Source organism: Salvelinus fontinalis, unplaced genomic scaffold, assembly GCF_029448725.1.
Source record: "Salvelinus fontinalis isolate EN_2023a unplaced genomic scaffold, ASM2944872v1 scaffold_0482, whole genome shotgun sequence".
NCBI lineage: Eukaryota > Metazoa > Chordata > Actinopteri > Salmoniformes > Salmonidae > Salvelinus > Salvelinus fontinalis.
Genome location: NW_026600691.1, coordinates 121,322 through 134,614, shown reverse-complemented (window position 1 = coordinate 134,614; position 13,293 = coordinate 121,322). Strand labels below are relative to the sequence as shown.

The window sequence follows — 13,293 nt, the reverse complement described above, 5'->3', positions numbered from 1 at the left end:
GAATACAAAAAGTGTAGACTTTACCGTGAAATGCTTAATTACAAGCCCTTAACCAACAGTGCAGTTCAAGTAGAGTTAAGAAAAACATTTAGGAAGTAGACTAAACTAAAAAGTAATAATAATAAAAATTAACATCAGGCTTGTATTGAGTCAATAAACCTCTACGACTGTGATAATAAAGATTGATTCATTTCCTTTGAATTTGAATTTCCACGATAACAGAGAGAACAGTCTTTCTGAGTTATCAATTAATTGTATTGCTATTGCATATGGTCTGTTATTTTTATTATAATGTATTATACATTTGTATTGTTATATATTGTATGTACTTGACAAGGTATATTGAATAAGCAGAAAATAGTTTCTCATTGATAGTACTTAGCATAATCTTATTTAGTAGTTCAGAGAGTACAGAGGATGAATCCTATTTCTCACAGATCCATCTGTATTTATAGGAACAGTCATAGTCCCACCATTCTCCTGTGTCTGATGACCAGGAGTAGAAATACGCACAGTTCTCAGCTCTTCCACCATTAGGCTCTCCACTGTACCAATACCTGTAGGAGAAACAACACATAGAATCAGGCTGTCCACTGTTCCAATACCTGTAGGAGAAACAACACAGAATCAGGCTGTCCACTGTTCCAAAACCTGTAGGAGAAACAACACAGAATCAGGCTGTCCACTGTTCCAAAACCTGTAGGAGAAACAACACAGAATCAGGCTATCCACTGTACCAATACCTGTAGGAGAAACAACACATAGAATCAGACTGTCCACTGTTCCAATACCTGTAGGAGAAACAACACAGAATCAGGCTGTCCACTGTTCCAATACCTGTAGGAGAAACAACACAGAATCAGGCTGTCCACTGTTCCAATACCTGTAGGAGAAACAACACAGAATCAGGCTGTCCACTGTTCCAATACCTGTAGAAGAAACAACACATAGAATCAGGCTGTCCACTGTTCCAATACCTGTAGGAGAAACAACACAGAATCAGGCTGTCCACTGTTCCAATACCTGTAGGAGAAACAACACATAGAATCAGGCTGTCCACTGATCAAATTCCTGTAGAAGAAACAACACAGAATCAGACTGTCCACTGTTCCAATACCTGTAGGAGAAACAACACATAGAATCAAGCTGTCCACTGTTCCAATACCTGTAGGAGAAACAACACATAGAATCAGGCTGTCCACTGATCCAATACCTGTAGGAGAAACAACACAGAATCAGACTGTCCACTGTTCCAATACCTGTAGAAGAAACAACACATAGAATCAGGCTGTCCACTGATCCAATACCTGTAGAAGAAACAACACAGAATCAGACTGTCCACTGTTCCAATACCTGTAGAAGAAACAACACATAGAATCAGGCTGTCCACTGATCCAATACCTGTAGAAGAAACAACACAGAATCAGACTGTCCACTGTTCCAATACCTGTAGGAGAAACAACACATAGAATCAAGCTGTCCACTGTTCCAATACCTGTAGGAGAAACAACACATAGAATCAGGCTGTCCACTGATCCAATAACTGTAGGAGAAACAACACAGAATCAGACTGTCCACTGTTCCAATACCTGTAGAAGAAACAACACATAGAATCAGGCTGTCCACTGCTCCAATACCTGTAGGAGAAACAACACAGAATCAGACTGTCCACTGTTCCATTACATGTAGGAGAAACAACACATAGAATAAGACTGTCCACTGTTCCAATACCTCTAGAAGAAACAACACATAGAATCAGGCTGTCCACTGTTCCAATACCTTTAGGAGAAAAAACACATAGAATCAGACTGTCCACTGTTCCAATACATGTAGAAGAAAAAACACATAGAATCAGACTGTCCACTGTTCTAATACCTGTAGAAGAAACAACACATATAATCAGGCTGTCCACTGTTCCAATACCTGTAGGAGAAACAACACATAGAATCAGACTGTCCACTGTTCCAATACCTGTAGGAGAAACAATACATAGAATCAGACTGTCCACTGTTCCAATACCTGTAGAAGAAACAACACATATAATCAGGCTGTCCACTGTTCCAATACCTGTAGAAGAAACAACACATAGAATCAGACTGTCCACTGTTTCAATACCTGTAGAAGAAACAACACATAGAATCAGGCTGTCCACTGTTCCAATACCTGTAGATGAAACAACACATAGAATCAGACTGTCCCCTGTTTCAATACCTGTAGAAGAAACAACACATAGAATCAGGCTGTCCACTGTTCCAATACCTGTAGATGAAACAACACATAGAATCAGGCTGTCCACTGTTCTAATTTCTGTAGGAGAAACAACACATAGAATCAGACTGTCCACTGTTCCAATACCTGTAGAAGAAACAACACATATAATCAGGCTGTCCACTGTTCCAATACCTGTAGAAGAAACAACACATAGAATCAGACTGTCCCCTGTTTCAATACCTGTAGAAGAAACAACACATAGAATCAGGCTGTCCACTGTTCCAATACCTGTAGATGAAACAACACATAGAATCAGGCTGTCCACTGTTCTAATTTCTGTAGGAGAAACAACACATAGAATCAGACTGTCCACTGTTCCAATACCTGTAGAAGAAACAACACATATAATCAGGCTGTCCACTGTTCCAATACCTGTAGAAGAAACAGCACATAGAATCAGACTGTCCACTGTTCCAATACATGTAGAAGAAACAACACAGAATCAGGCTGTCCACTGTTCCAATACCTGTAGAAGAAACAACACATAGAATCAGACTGTCCACTGTTCCAATACCTGTAGGAGAAACAACACATAGAATCAGAATGTCCACTGTTCCAATACCTGTAGAAGAAACAACACAGAATCAGGCTGTCCACTGTTCCAATACCTGTAGGATAAACAACACATAGATTCAGGCTGTCCACTGTTCCAATACCTGAAGGAGAAAAAACACATAGAATCAGGCTATCCACTGTTCCAAAACCTGAAGGAGAAAAAACACATAGAATCAGACTGTCCACTGTTCCAATACCTGTAGGAGAAACAACACATAGAATCAGGCTGTCCACTGTTCCAATACCTGTAGAAGAAACAACACAGAATCAGGCTGTCCACTGTTCCAATACCTGTAGGAGAAACAACACATAGAATCAGTCTGTCCACTGTTCCAATACCTGTAGGAGAAACAACATAGAATCAGACTGTCCACTGTTCCAATACCTGTAGGAGAAACAACACAGAATCAGGCTGTCCACTGTTCCAATACCTGTAGGAGAAACAACACATAGAATCAGGCTGTCCACTGTTCCAATACCTGTAGGAGAAACAACACATAGATTCAGGCTGTCCACTGTTCCAATACCTGTAGAAGAAACAACACATAGAATCAGGCTGTCCACTGATCCAATACCTGTAGAAGAAACAACACAGAATCAGACTGTCCACTGTTCCAATACCTGTAGGAGAAACAACACATAGAATCAAGCTGTCCACTGTTCCAATACCTGTAGAAGAAACAACACATAGAATCAGGCTGTCCACTGTTCCAATACCTGTAGATGAAACAACACATAGAATCAGACTGTCCCCTGTTTCAATACCTGTAGAAGAAACAACACATAGAATCAGGCTGTCCACTGTTCCAATACCTGTAGATGAAACAACACATAGAATCAGGCTGTCCACTGTTCTAATTTCTGTAGGAGAAACAACACATAGAATCAGACTGTCCACTGTTCCAATACCTGTAGAAGAAACAACACATATAATCAGGCTGTCCACTTTTCCAATACCTGTAGAAGAAACAACACATAGAATCAGACTGTCCCCTGTTTCAATACCTGTAGAAGAAACAACACATAGAATCAGGCTGTCCACTGTTCCAATACCTGTAGATGAAACAACACATAGAATCAGGCTGTCCACTGTTCTAATTTCTGTAGGAGAAACAACACATAGAATCAGACTGTCCACTGTTCCAATACCTGTAGAAGAAACAACACATATAATCAGGCTGTCCACTGTTCCAATACCTGTAGAAGAAACAGCACATAGAATCAGACTGTCCACTGTTCCAATACATGTAGAAGAAACAACACAGAATCAGGCTGTCCACTGTTCCAATACCTGTAGAAGAAACAACACATAGAATCAGACTGTCCACTGTTCCAATACCTGTAGGAGAAACAACACATAGAATCAGAATGTCCACTGTTCCAATACCTGTAGAAGAAACAACACAGAATCAGGCTGTCCACTGTTCCAATACCTGTAGGATAAACAACACATAGATTCAGGCTGTCCACTGTTCCAATACCTGAAGGAGAAAAAACACATAGAATCAGGCTATCCACTGTTCCAAAACCTGAAGGAGAAAAAACACATAGAATCAGACTGTCCACTGTTCCAATACCTGTAGGAGAAACAACACATAGAATCAGGCTGTCCACTGTTCCAATACCTGTAGAAGAAACAACACAGAATCAGGCTGTCCACTGTTCCAATACCTGTAGGAGAAACAACACATAGAATCAGTCTGTCCACTGTTCCAATACCTGTAGGAGAAACAACATAGAATCAGACTGTCCACTGTTCCAATACCTGTAGGAGAAACAACACAGAATCAGGCTGTCCACTGTTCCAATACCTGTAGGAGAAACAACACATAGAATCAGGCTGTCCACTGTTCCAATACCTGTAGGAGAAACAACACATAGATTCAGGCTGTCCACTGTTCCAATACCTGTAGAAGAAACAACACATAGAATCAGGCTGTCCACTGATCCAATACCTGTAGAAGAAACAACACAGAATCAGACTGTCCACTGTTCCAATACCTGTAGGAGAAACAACACATAGAATCAAGCTGTCCACTGTTCCAATACCTGTAGGAGAAACAACACATAGAATCAGGCTGTCCACTGATCCAATACCTGTAGGAGAAACAACACAGAATCAGACTGTCCACTGTTCCAATACCTGTAGAAGAAACAACACATAGAATCAGGCTGTCCACTGCTCCAATACCTGTAGGAGAAACAACACAGAATCAGACTGTCCACTGTTCCAATACATGTAGGAGAAACAACACATAGAATAAGACTGTCCACTGTTCCAATACCTCTAGAAGAAACAACACATAGAATCAGGCTGTCCACTGTTCCAATACCTTTAGGAGAAAAAACACATAGAATCAGACTGTCCACTGTTCCAATACATTTAGAAGAAAAAACAGATAGAATCAGACTGTCCACTGTTCCAATACCTGTAGAAGAAACAACACATAGAATCAGACTGTCCACTGTTTCAATACCTGTAGAAGAAACAACACATAGAATCAGACTGTCCACTGTTCCAATACCTGTAGAAGAAACAACACATATAATCAGGCTGTCCACTGTTCCAATACCTGTAGGAGAAACAACACATAGAATCAGACTGTCCACTGTTCCAATACCTGTAGAAGAAACAACACGTAGAATCAGACTGTCCACTTTTCCAATACCTGTAGAAGAAAAAACACAGAATCAGGCTGTCCACTGTTCCAATACCTGTAGGAGAAACAACACATAGAATCAGTCTGTCAACTGTTCCAATACCTGTAGGAGAAACAACACATAGATTCAGTCTGTCCACTGTTCCAATAACTGTAGGAGAAACAACACATAGATTCAGTCTGTCCACTGTTCCAATACCTGTAGGAGTGTCGCGTTCCTGACCTGTTTTCTGTTGTTTTGTGTGTGTGTGAAGGTCAGGGCGTGAGTTTTGGGTGGGCAGTCTATGTTTTCCGTTTCTATGTTGGTTTTGGGTTGCCTGGTATGGCTCTTAATTAGAGGCAGGTGTTTTGCGTTTTCCTCTAATTAAGAGTCATATTAAGGTAGGAGGTTCTCACAGTTTGTTTGTGGGTGATTGTCGTCCGTGTCTGTGTCTGCACCACACGGGACTGTAGCGTTTGTTCGTTCGGTTTGTCATAGTCTGTACCTGTTCCTACGTGCTTCGTGTTTCATGTAAGTACTCATGGTTTAGGTCAGTATACATTCGTTTTTTGTTATTTTGTAATCCTTCCCAGTGTTTGTTTTCGTGTTTCGTCGTTTACCTTAATAAATTCATTATGTATTCACAACCCGCTGCATGTTGGTCGAATCACTACTCCTCCTCTTCGTATGAAGAGGAGGAGGAACACCGTTACAGAATCACCCACCAAACCCAGATCAAGCAGCGGGTTAACGGACAGCAACGACAGCAGCAGTGGGAAAAGGAGGATTGGATATGGGAAGAGATCCTGGACGGTAAAGGACCCTGGGCAGGGCCAGTGGAACGTCGCCGCCCCAAAGCGGAGCTGGAGGCATCGAAGCGGAGAGGCAACGTTATGAGGAGGTAGCATGGAAGCAAGGCTGGAAGCCCGCAAGTACTACCCTAAAATTTCTTGGGGGGGACTAAGAGGTAGTGGGCCGAGGGCAGGTAGGAGACCTGCGCCCACTTCCCAGGCTAACCGTGGAGAGCGGGAGTACGGGCAGACGCCGTGTTACGCAGTAGAGCGCACGGTGTCTTCTGTACGGGTGCATAGCCCAGTGCGGGTTATTCCACCTCCCCACACTGGTAGGGCTAGATTGGGCATTTAGCCAAATGTCATGAGGCCGGCCCTACATATCTGGCCACCAGTACGTCTCCTTGGGCCGGCTTACATGGCACCAGCCTTACGCATGGTGTCCCCGGTTCGCCAACACAGCCCAGTGCGGGTTATTCCACCTCCCCGCACTGGACGGGCTACGGGGAGCATGCAACCAGGTAAGGTTGGGCAGGCTCAGTGCTCAAGGGAGCCAATACGCCTGCACGGTCCGGTATTTCCGGCGCTACCTCCTCGCCCCAGCCCAGTACCACCAGTGCCTACACCACGCACCAGGCTTCCAGTGCGTTTTAAGAGCCCTGTTCCTCCTCCACGCACTCTCCCTATGGTGCGTGTCTCCAGCCCAGTGCCTCCAGTTCCGGCACCACGCACTAAGCCATCTGTGCGTCTCCAGAGCCCTGTACGCACTGTTCCTTCTCCCCGCACTCGCCCTGAGGTGCGTGCCCTCAGCCCGGTACCTCCAGTTCCGGTACCACGCACCAGGCCTATAGTGCGCTTCGAGAGGTCAGTGTGCCCTGTTCCTGCTCCCCGCACTAGCCTTGAAGTGCGTGCCGTCATCCCGGTACCTCCAGTTCCGGCACCACGCACCAGGCCTACTGTGCGCCTCAGCAGGGCAGAGTCGGCCGTCTGCCCAACGCCTTCTGCACTGCCTGTCTGCCCAGCGCCTTCTGAGCCATCCGTCTGCCCAGCGCCTTCTGAGCCATCCGTCTGCCCAGCGCCTTCTGAGCCATCCGTCTGCCCAGCGCCTTCTGAGCCATCCGTCTGCCCAGCGCCTTCTGAGCCATCCGTCTGCCCAGCGCCTTCTGAGCCATCCGTCTGCCCAGCGCCTTCTGAGCCATCCGTCTGCCCAGCGCCTTCTGAGCCATCCGTCTGCCCAGCGCCTTCTGAGCCATCTGTCTGCCCAGCGCCCGGTGCTGCCCCTTCACTTAGGTAGTTTTAGTTGGAGGGTGGTCATTGGGAGGGGAATACAGAAGCGAGGAGTGACTATGGTGGTGTGGGGACAGCGTCCGGAGCCTGAGCCACCACCGTGGTCAGATGCCCACCCAGACCCTCCCCTGGACTTTGTGCTGGTGCGCCCGGCGTTCGCACCGTGAGGGGGGGGTTCTGTCACGTTTCTGACCTGTTTTCTGTTGTTTTGTATGTGTGTGAAGGTCAGGGTGTGAGTTTTGGGTGGGCAGTCTATGTTTTCCGTTTTCATGTTGGTTTTGGGTTGCCTGGTATGGCTCTTAATTAGAGGCAGGTGTTTTGCGTTTTCCTCTAATTGAGAGTCATATTAAGGTAGGAGGTTCTCACTGTTTGTTTGTGGGTGATTGTCGTCCGTGTCTGTGTCTGCACCACACGGGACTGTAGCGTTTGTTCGTTCGGTTTGTCATAGTCTGTACCTGTTCCTACGTGCTTCGTGTTTTATGTAAGTACTCATGGTTAAGGTCAGTATACATTCGTTTTTTGTTATTTTGTAATCCTTCCCAGTGTTTGTTTTCGTGTTTCGTCGTTTACCTTAATAAATTCATTATGTATTCACAACCCGCTGCATGTTGGTCGAATCACTACTCCTCCTCTTCGTATGAAGAGGAGGAGGAACACCGTTACAAGGAGAAACAACATAGAATCAGACTGTCCACTGTTCCAATACCTGTAGGAGAAACAACACATAGAATCAGGCTGTCCACTGTTCCAATACCTGTAGGAGAAACAACACAGAATCAGGCTGTCCACTGTTCCAATACCTGTAGGAGAAACAACACAGAATCAGGCTGTCCACTGTTCCAATACCTGTAGGAGAAACAACACATAGAATCAGGCTGTCCACTGTTCCAATACCTGTAGGAGAAACAACACATAGAATCAGGCTGTCCACTGATCCAATACCTGTAGAAGAAACAACACAGAATCAGACTGTCCACTGTTCCAATACCTGTAGGAGAAACAACACATAGAATCAAGCTGTCCACTGTTCCAATACCTGTAGGAGAAACAACACATAGAATCAGGCTGTCCACTGTTTCAATACCTGTAGAAGAAACAACACATAGAATCAGGCTGTCCACTGTTCCAATACGTGTAGATGAAACAACACAGAATCAGGCTGTCCACTGTTCTAATTTCTGTAGGAGAAACAACACATAGAATCAGGCTGTCCACTGTTCCAATACCTGTAGAAGAAACAACACATAGAATCAGACTGTCCACTGTTCCAATACATGTAGAAGAAACAACACAGAATCAGGCTGTCCACTGTTCCAATATCTGTAGAAGAAACAACACATAGAATCAGACTGTCCACTGTTCCAATACCTGTAGAAAAAAACAACACATAGACTCAGGCTGTCCACTGTTCCAATACCTGTAGGAGAAACAACACATAGAATCAGGCTGTCCACTGTTCTAATTTCTGTAGGAGAAGCAACACATAGAATCAGACTGTCCACTGTTCCAATACCTGTAGAAGAAACAACACATAGAATCAGGCTGTCCACTGTTCCAATACCTGTAGAAGAAACAACACAGAATCAGGCTGTCCACTGTTCCAATACCTGTAGGAGAAACAACACATAGAATCAGGCTGTCCACTTTTCCAATACCTGTAGAAGAAACAACACAGAATCAGGCTGTCCACTGTTCCAATACCTGTAGGAGAAACAACACATAGAATCAGTCTGTCCACTGTTCCAATACCTGTAGGAGAAACAACACATAGAATCAGTCTGTCCACTGTTCCAATACCTGTTTGAGAAACAACATAGAATCAGGCTGGCCACTCTGAACCTTCTACTCCAGACAGTGACATCATAGTGACATATAATTCATGAATGTCTTACTTTGTGGTCAGTGGTGTGTCGTCCACCCATTTCCAGGTCCCCTCAGTAACAGAGTCAGTCAGACCAATCCAGACATATTTCTGTACTCCACATAACCAATTGACAAATATCTGCAGTTGTGGGAGAGAGACAACATTGTTAATACATAGTCCTCTCTCTCTCACACACACACACACACACACACACACACACACACACACACACACACACACACACACACACACACACACACACACACACCTGTTGTTCTTGGCTCTTGATGACCACCAGGTCTGCTCCTCTGTCTCTGCAGTCCTGTCTGCTCTCCTCCCAGGATTTGAACTCAGTAGAGACGTAGTAACAACTGCTACCAAGCTTCTTCCATCCTTGAGGACACACTGTAAGTTGAACATTTCTTGCTTTAGTCACTTTAATACAACATTGAATTAAGTATCAATCAGACACTCAAGGAGCAGACAGGGCAATAACTAATGGACGGTTTGGAAGTTGGAGAATGTTTATCACATTGTTCCTGTAATATAAGTTACATTTCCTGTTTGTAAGTGACATGTGAACTGATACAGAGACTGTCAAACAGAACAATCATTAGACAATTTGACTCACCTTTCTCAACTAAAGATTGTTTCAGACGTTCTGTCTCTTTCTGTAGCTGGTCTCTCTCTTTGGTCAGGGTGTAGATTCTGGTCTGTAGCTGGTCTCTCTCTTTGGTCAGGGTGTTGTATCTGGTCTGTAGCTGGTCTCTCTCTTTGGTCAGGGTGTTGTATCTGGTCTGTAGCTGGTCTCTCTGTTTGGTCAGAGTGTTGTAACTGGTCTGTAGCTGGTCTCTCTCTTTAGTCAGGGTGTTGTATCTGGTCTGTAGCTGGTCTCTCTGTTTGGTCAGAGTGTTGTCGCTGGTATGTAGCTGGTCTCTCTCTAAGGTCAGGGTGTTGTTGCTAGTCTGTAGCTGGTCTCTCTCTGCAGTCAGGTTGTTGTCGCTTGTCTGTAACTGGTCTCCCTCTTTGGTCAGGCTGTTATAACTGGTCAATTGGTTTCTCTCTGAAATAATGAGATCATTGAACAAGGTAACAGTGTAAAAGTTAATCAGTCTTTACCATTGTTGGGGTCAGTTGCATTTCAATTCCAGTCAAATCAGGAAATACACTGGAATTCCAATTGATTTCCAATTTTTAGAATTGAAATTTGGCTTGCTTTCTGAATGGAATTGACTGGAATGTAAATGTAATTGAACCCTGGTCGTAACACCACTGATGATGAGGAATGTTTGAGTGAGAACAAATCTAACTCACGGTATAGTAACAGGCCTATGATCCCAGCCAGTAGGAGAACACACAGCAGCCCCAGACACACTGCAGCAGCTCCAGAGAATCTCTTCCACCACTGACAAGACACTGAAGCACAAACTATTACCATAAGAATTTACTCTTTATCAGCATTTAATTTGGTGTCTACATGTTTGCTGTTTGAATCACTGAGGGAAATAGACAATCTTGACAAGGTACAGAACACCAGAACTGAGTTCCAGCACCTCACATATTCTACTGCTTGACTTCCAGAACTTACAGAATATTGGCTTAAACATATTGCAGAGTTCAGGCAGCCAAAATGACACCTATTTCAATCCAAATCAAATTTCATTTGTCATTTGCTTCGTAAACAACAGATGTATGCTAATAGTGAAATGCTGATTTACGGGTCCTTTTCCAACAATGCAGAGTTAAAGATACAACGTTTAAAATAGTGACACAAGAAATAAATGCACAGTGAAAAAACAAAGAAGATTAACAAGTCTAAATAAAATGGCCACAGTGCATTTGGGAAGTTTTCAGACCTCTTGACTTTTTCTCCATTTTGTTACGCCATATTCTAAAATGGATTCAATAGTTTTTTTTCCCTCATCCATAAAAATTGTCTTCATCAATCTACACACAGAGCCTTTTTAGTACAATGTTCACTATTTGAGCAACAGCCCAACTCTTATGCTAGCGAACGGGTCAAGATTTCCTTCCTGACTGGCTGCCTCCGTGCAGCTCGGCCGAGCCCGTCTCTCTCCAGAGGAGAGGCAACGGTGAATCAGCACTAGGAGCTACCTATACTGTGGCCCGGTTGGTCACTTTGTCTCCACTTGTTCCCTGCGTCCAGTAAAAGTGGTGGATCGGCAGTAGTGGGGGATATACTGTTGAGCCAAATCGCCTGCCCATCTCCCCCCCAGACCCCTGCTTGACGGCGCCCTCGTGTGGCAGAATCAGGCTTTTCCTCTGCCTGCTATTATCGACTCAGGCGAGAGTTTCCTGGACCCTGGTGTCGTTACCCAGTTGGACTCTGTTCCACTCGATTCACCCCTCGATGCCAACGCTCTCAACGGACAGCTCCTCGCCCGTGTCTGGGAGAGGACCTGCATCTCTCTGGAGACCACCAGGAAAGGATCAGTTTCCACATAATCAACTGTCCTCACTCTCCCCTGGTTCTTGGCCATCCATGGTTAAAGTTGCACAACCCTCAGATTGACTGGACCGCTGGAAGGGTAACCACTTGGAGTTAATTTTGTCACTAGAATTGTCTACATTCTGCCCCTGCCTTGTCTTTGCCCCAGTCCATTCCAGAACCTCCGGACCTGTCATCAGTTCCTCCAGAGTGTCACGATCTAGCTCCTGTGTTCAGCGAGCACCACGCCCTGTAGCTGCCGCCTCATCGGCCGTACGACTGCACCATCGACCTCCATTCTAGCGCTCCTCTCCCCTGTAGCCGGTTGTATAACCTCTCTCGCCCCGAGCAGCAGGCCATGGAGAGGTACATCCAGTATTCCCTGGTTTCAGGACTTATCAGGCCTTCTTCCTCTCAGGTGGGTGCTGGTGTTTTCTGAGGCCGTGCATAGACTTCCGTGCGCTAAATAACATCACAGTGAAGAAAGAGTTTCCTTCGCCACTCATCAGTTCTGCTTTTGCCCCCCTCCATGGTGTCACGGTGTTCACCAAAATCGACCTCCAGAATGTCTACCACCTTGTCCGCATCAGAGAGGGGGACGAGTGGAAAACTGCGTTTAACACACCACTTGGCCACTTTGAGTATTTGGTCATGCCTTTTGTTCTTACTAACGCCCCTGCTGTTTTCCAGAACCTGGTCAATGACGTGCTGAGGATGTGATTGGTCACTTCGTTATTGTCTATTTCGATGACATTCTGATTTTTTCCAAGGACCCTGAGGCTCACCAGCAACACTTTCTCCAAGTTTTCCAACGGCTGTGGGAGAATATGCTTTTTGTCAAAGCTGAGAAATGTGAGTTCCATGCTTCCTCTGTGTCTTTCCTGGGTTATTATTGGACCCCACCAAGTCATGGCAGTCACAGAGTTGCCTGCGCCCTCTAACCTGAAGCAGCTACAGTATTTCCTGGGGTTTGCCAATTTTTACAGACGTTTCATCCGCAACTACAGCCGTCTGGCAGCACCTCTCATCACCCTCACCTCCCCCTCCACTCCGTTCCACTGGACCCCTGAGACAGAGGCAGCGTTCCTGGAACTCAAACAAGCTTCACCTCCACTCCTTACTCAGCCAGACCCAGAACTATAGTTCATCATGGAGGTGGACGCCTCCGACACTGGGGGAGGTGCTGTTCCCCGTCTGATCAGAATCTCCAAAAATGTGCATTCTTTTCCAGCTCCCAACTGCAGAGAATAATTTTGACATCGGTAATCAGGAACTCCTGGCAGTTAAGCTGCCTCTTGAGGATTGGTGTCACTGGCTAGAGGGATCTGCACTCCCCATAATCATGTGGACAGACCACAAAAACCTGTCCTACATCCAGACCGCCAAACGCCTGAACTCCCAGCAAGCCAGATGGGCCTTGTTCTTCGGTAGATTCA

General features: G+C 45.1%; 1 protein-coding gene across 1 annotated transcript in view; it reads right to left on the bottom strand.

Moving 5' to 3' along the window:
* Nucleotides 1-209: 209 nt before the first annotated feature.
* The window catches only part of LOC129846220 (C-type lectin domain family 4 member M-like), a 40,383-nt gene continuing 27,299 nt past the window's right edge, over nucleotides 210-13,293 (bottom strand). Inside the window, exons 4-7 of the mRNA XM_055914222.1 lie at nucleotides 10,040-10,471; nucleotides 9,677-9,813; nucleotides 9,437-9,546; nucleotides 210-557 (exon numbers count right to left, since the gene is read on the bottom strand). Coding sequence (XP_055770197.1) covers nucleotides 425-557; nucleotides 9,437-9,546; nucleotides 9,677-9,813; nucleotides 10,040-10,471 — 812 coding nt within the window. The 3' untranslated portion in view covers nucleotides 210-424. The remainder of the gene's footprint in view (nucleotides 558-9,436; nucleotides 9,547-9,676; nucleotides 9,814-10,039; nucleotides 10,472-13,293) is intronic.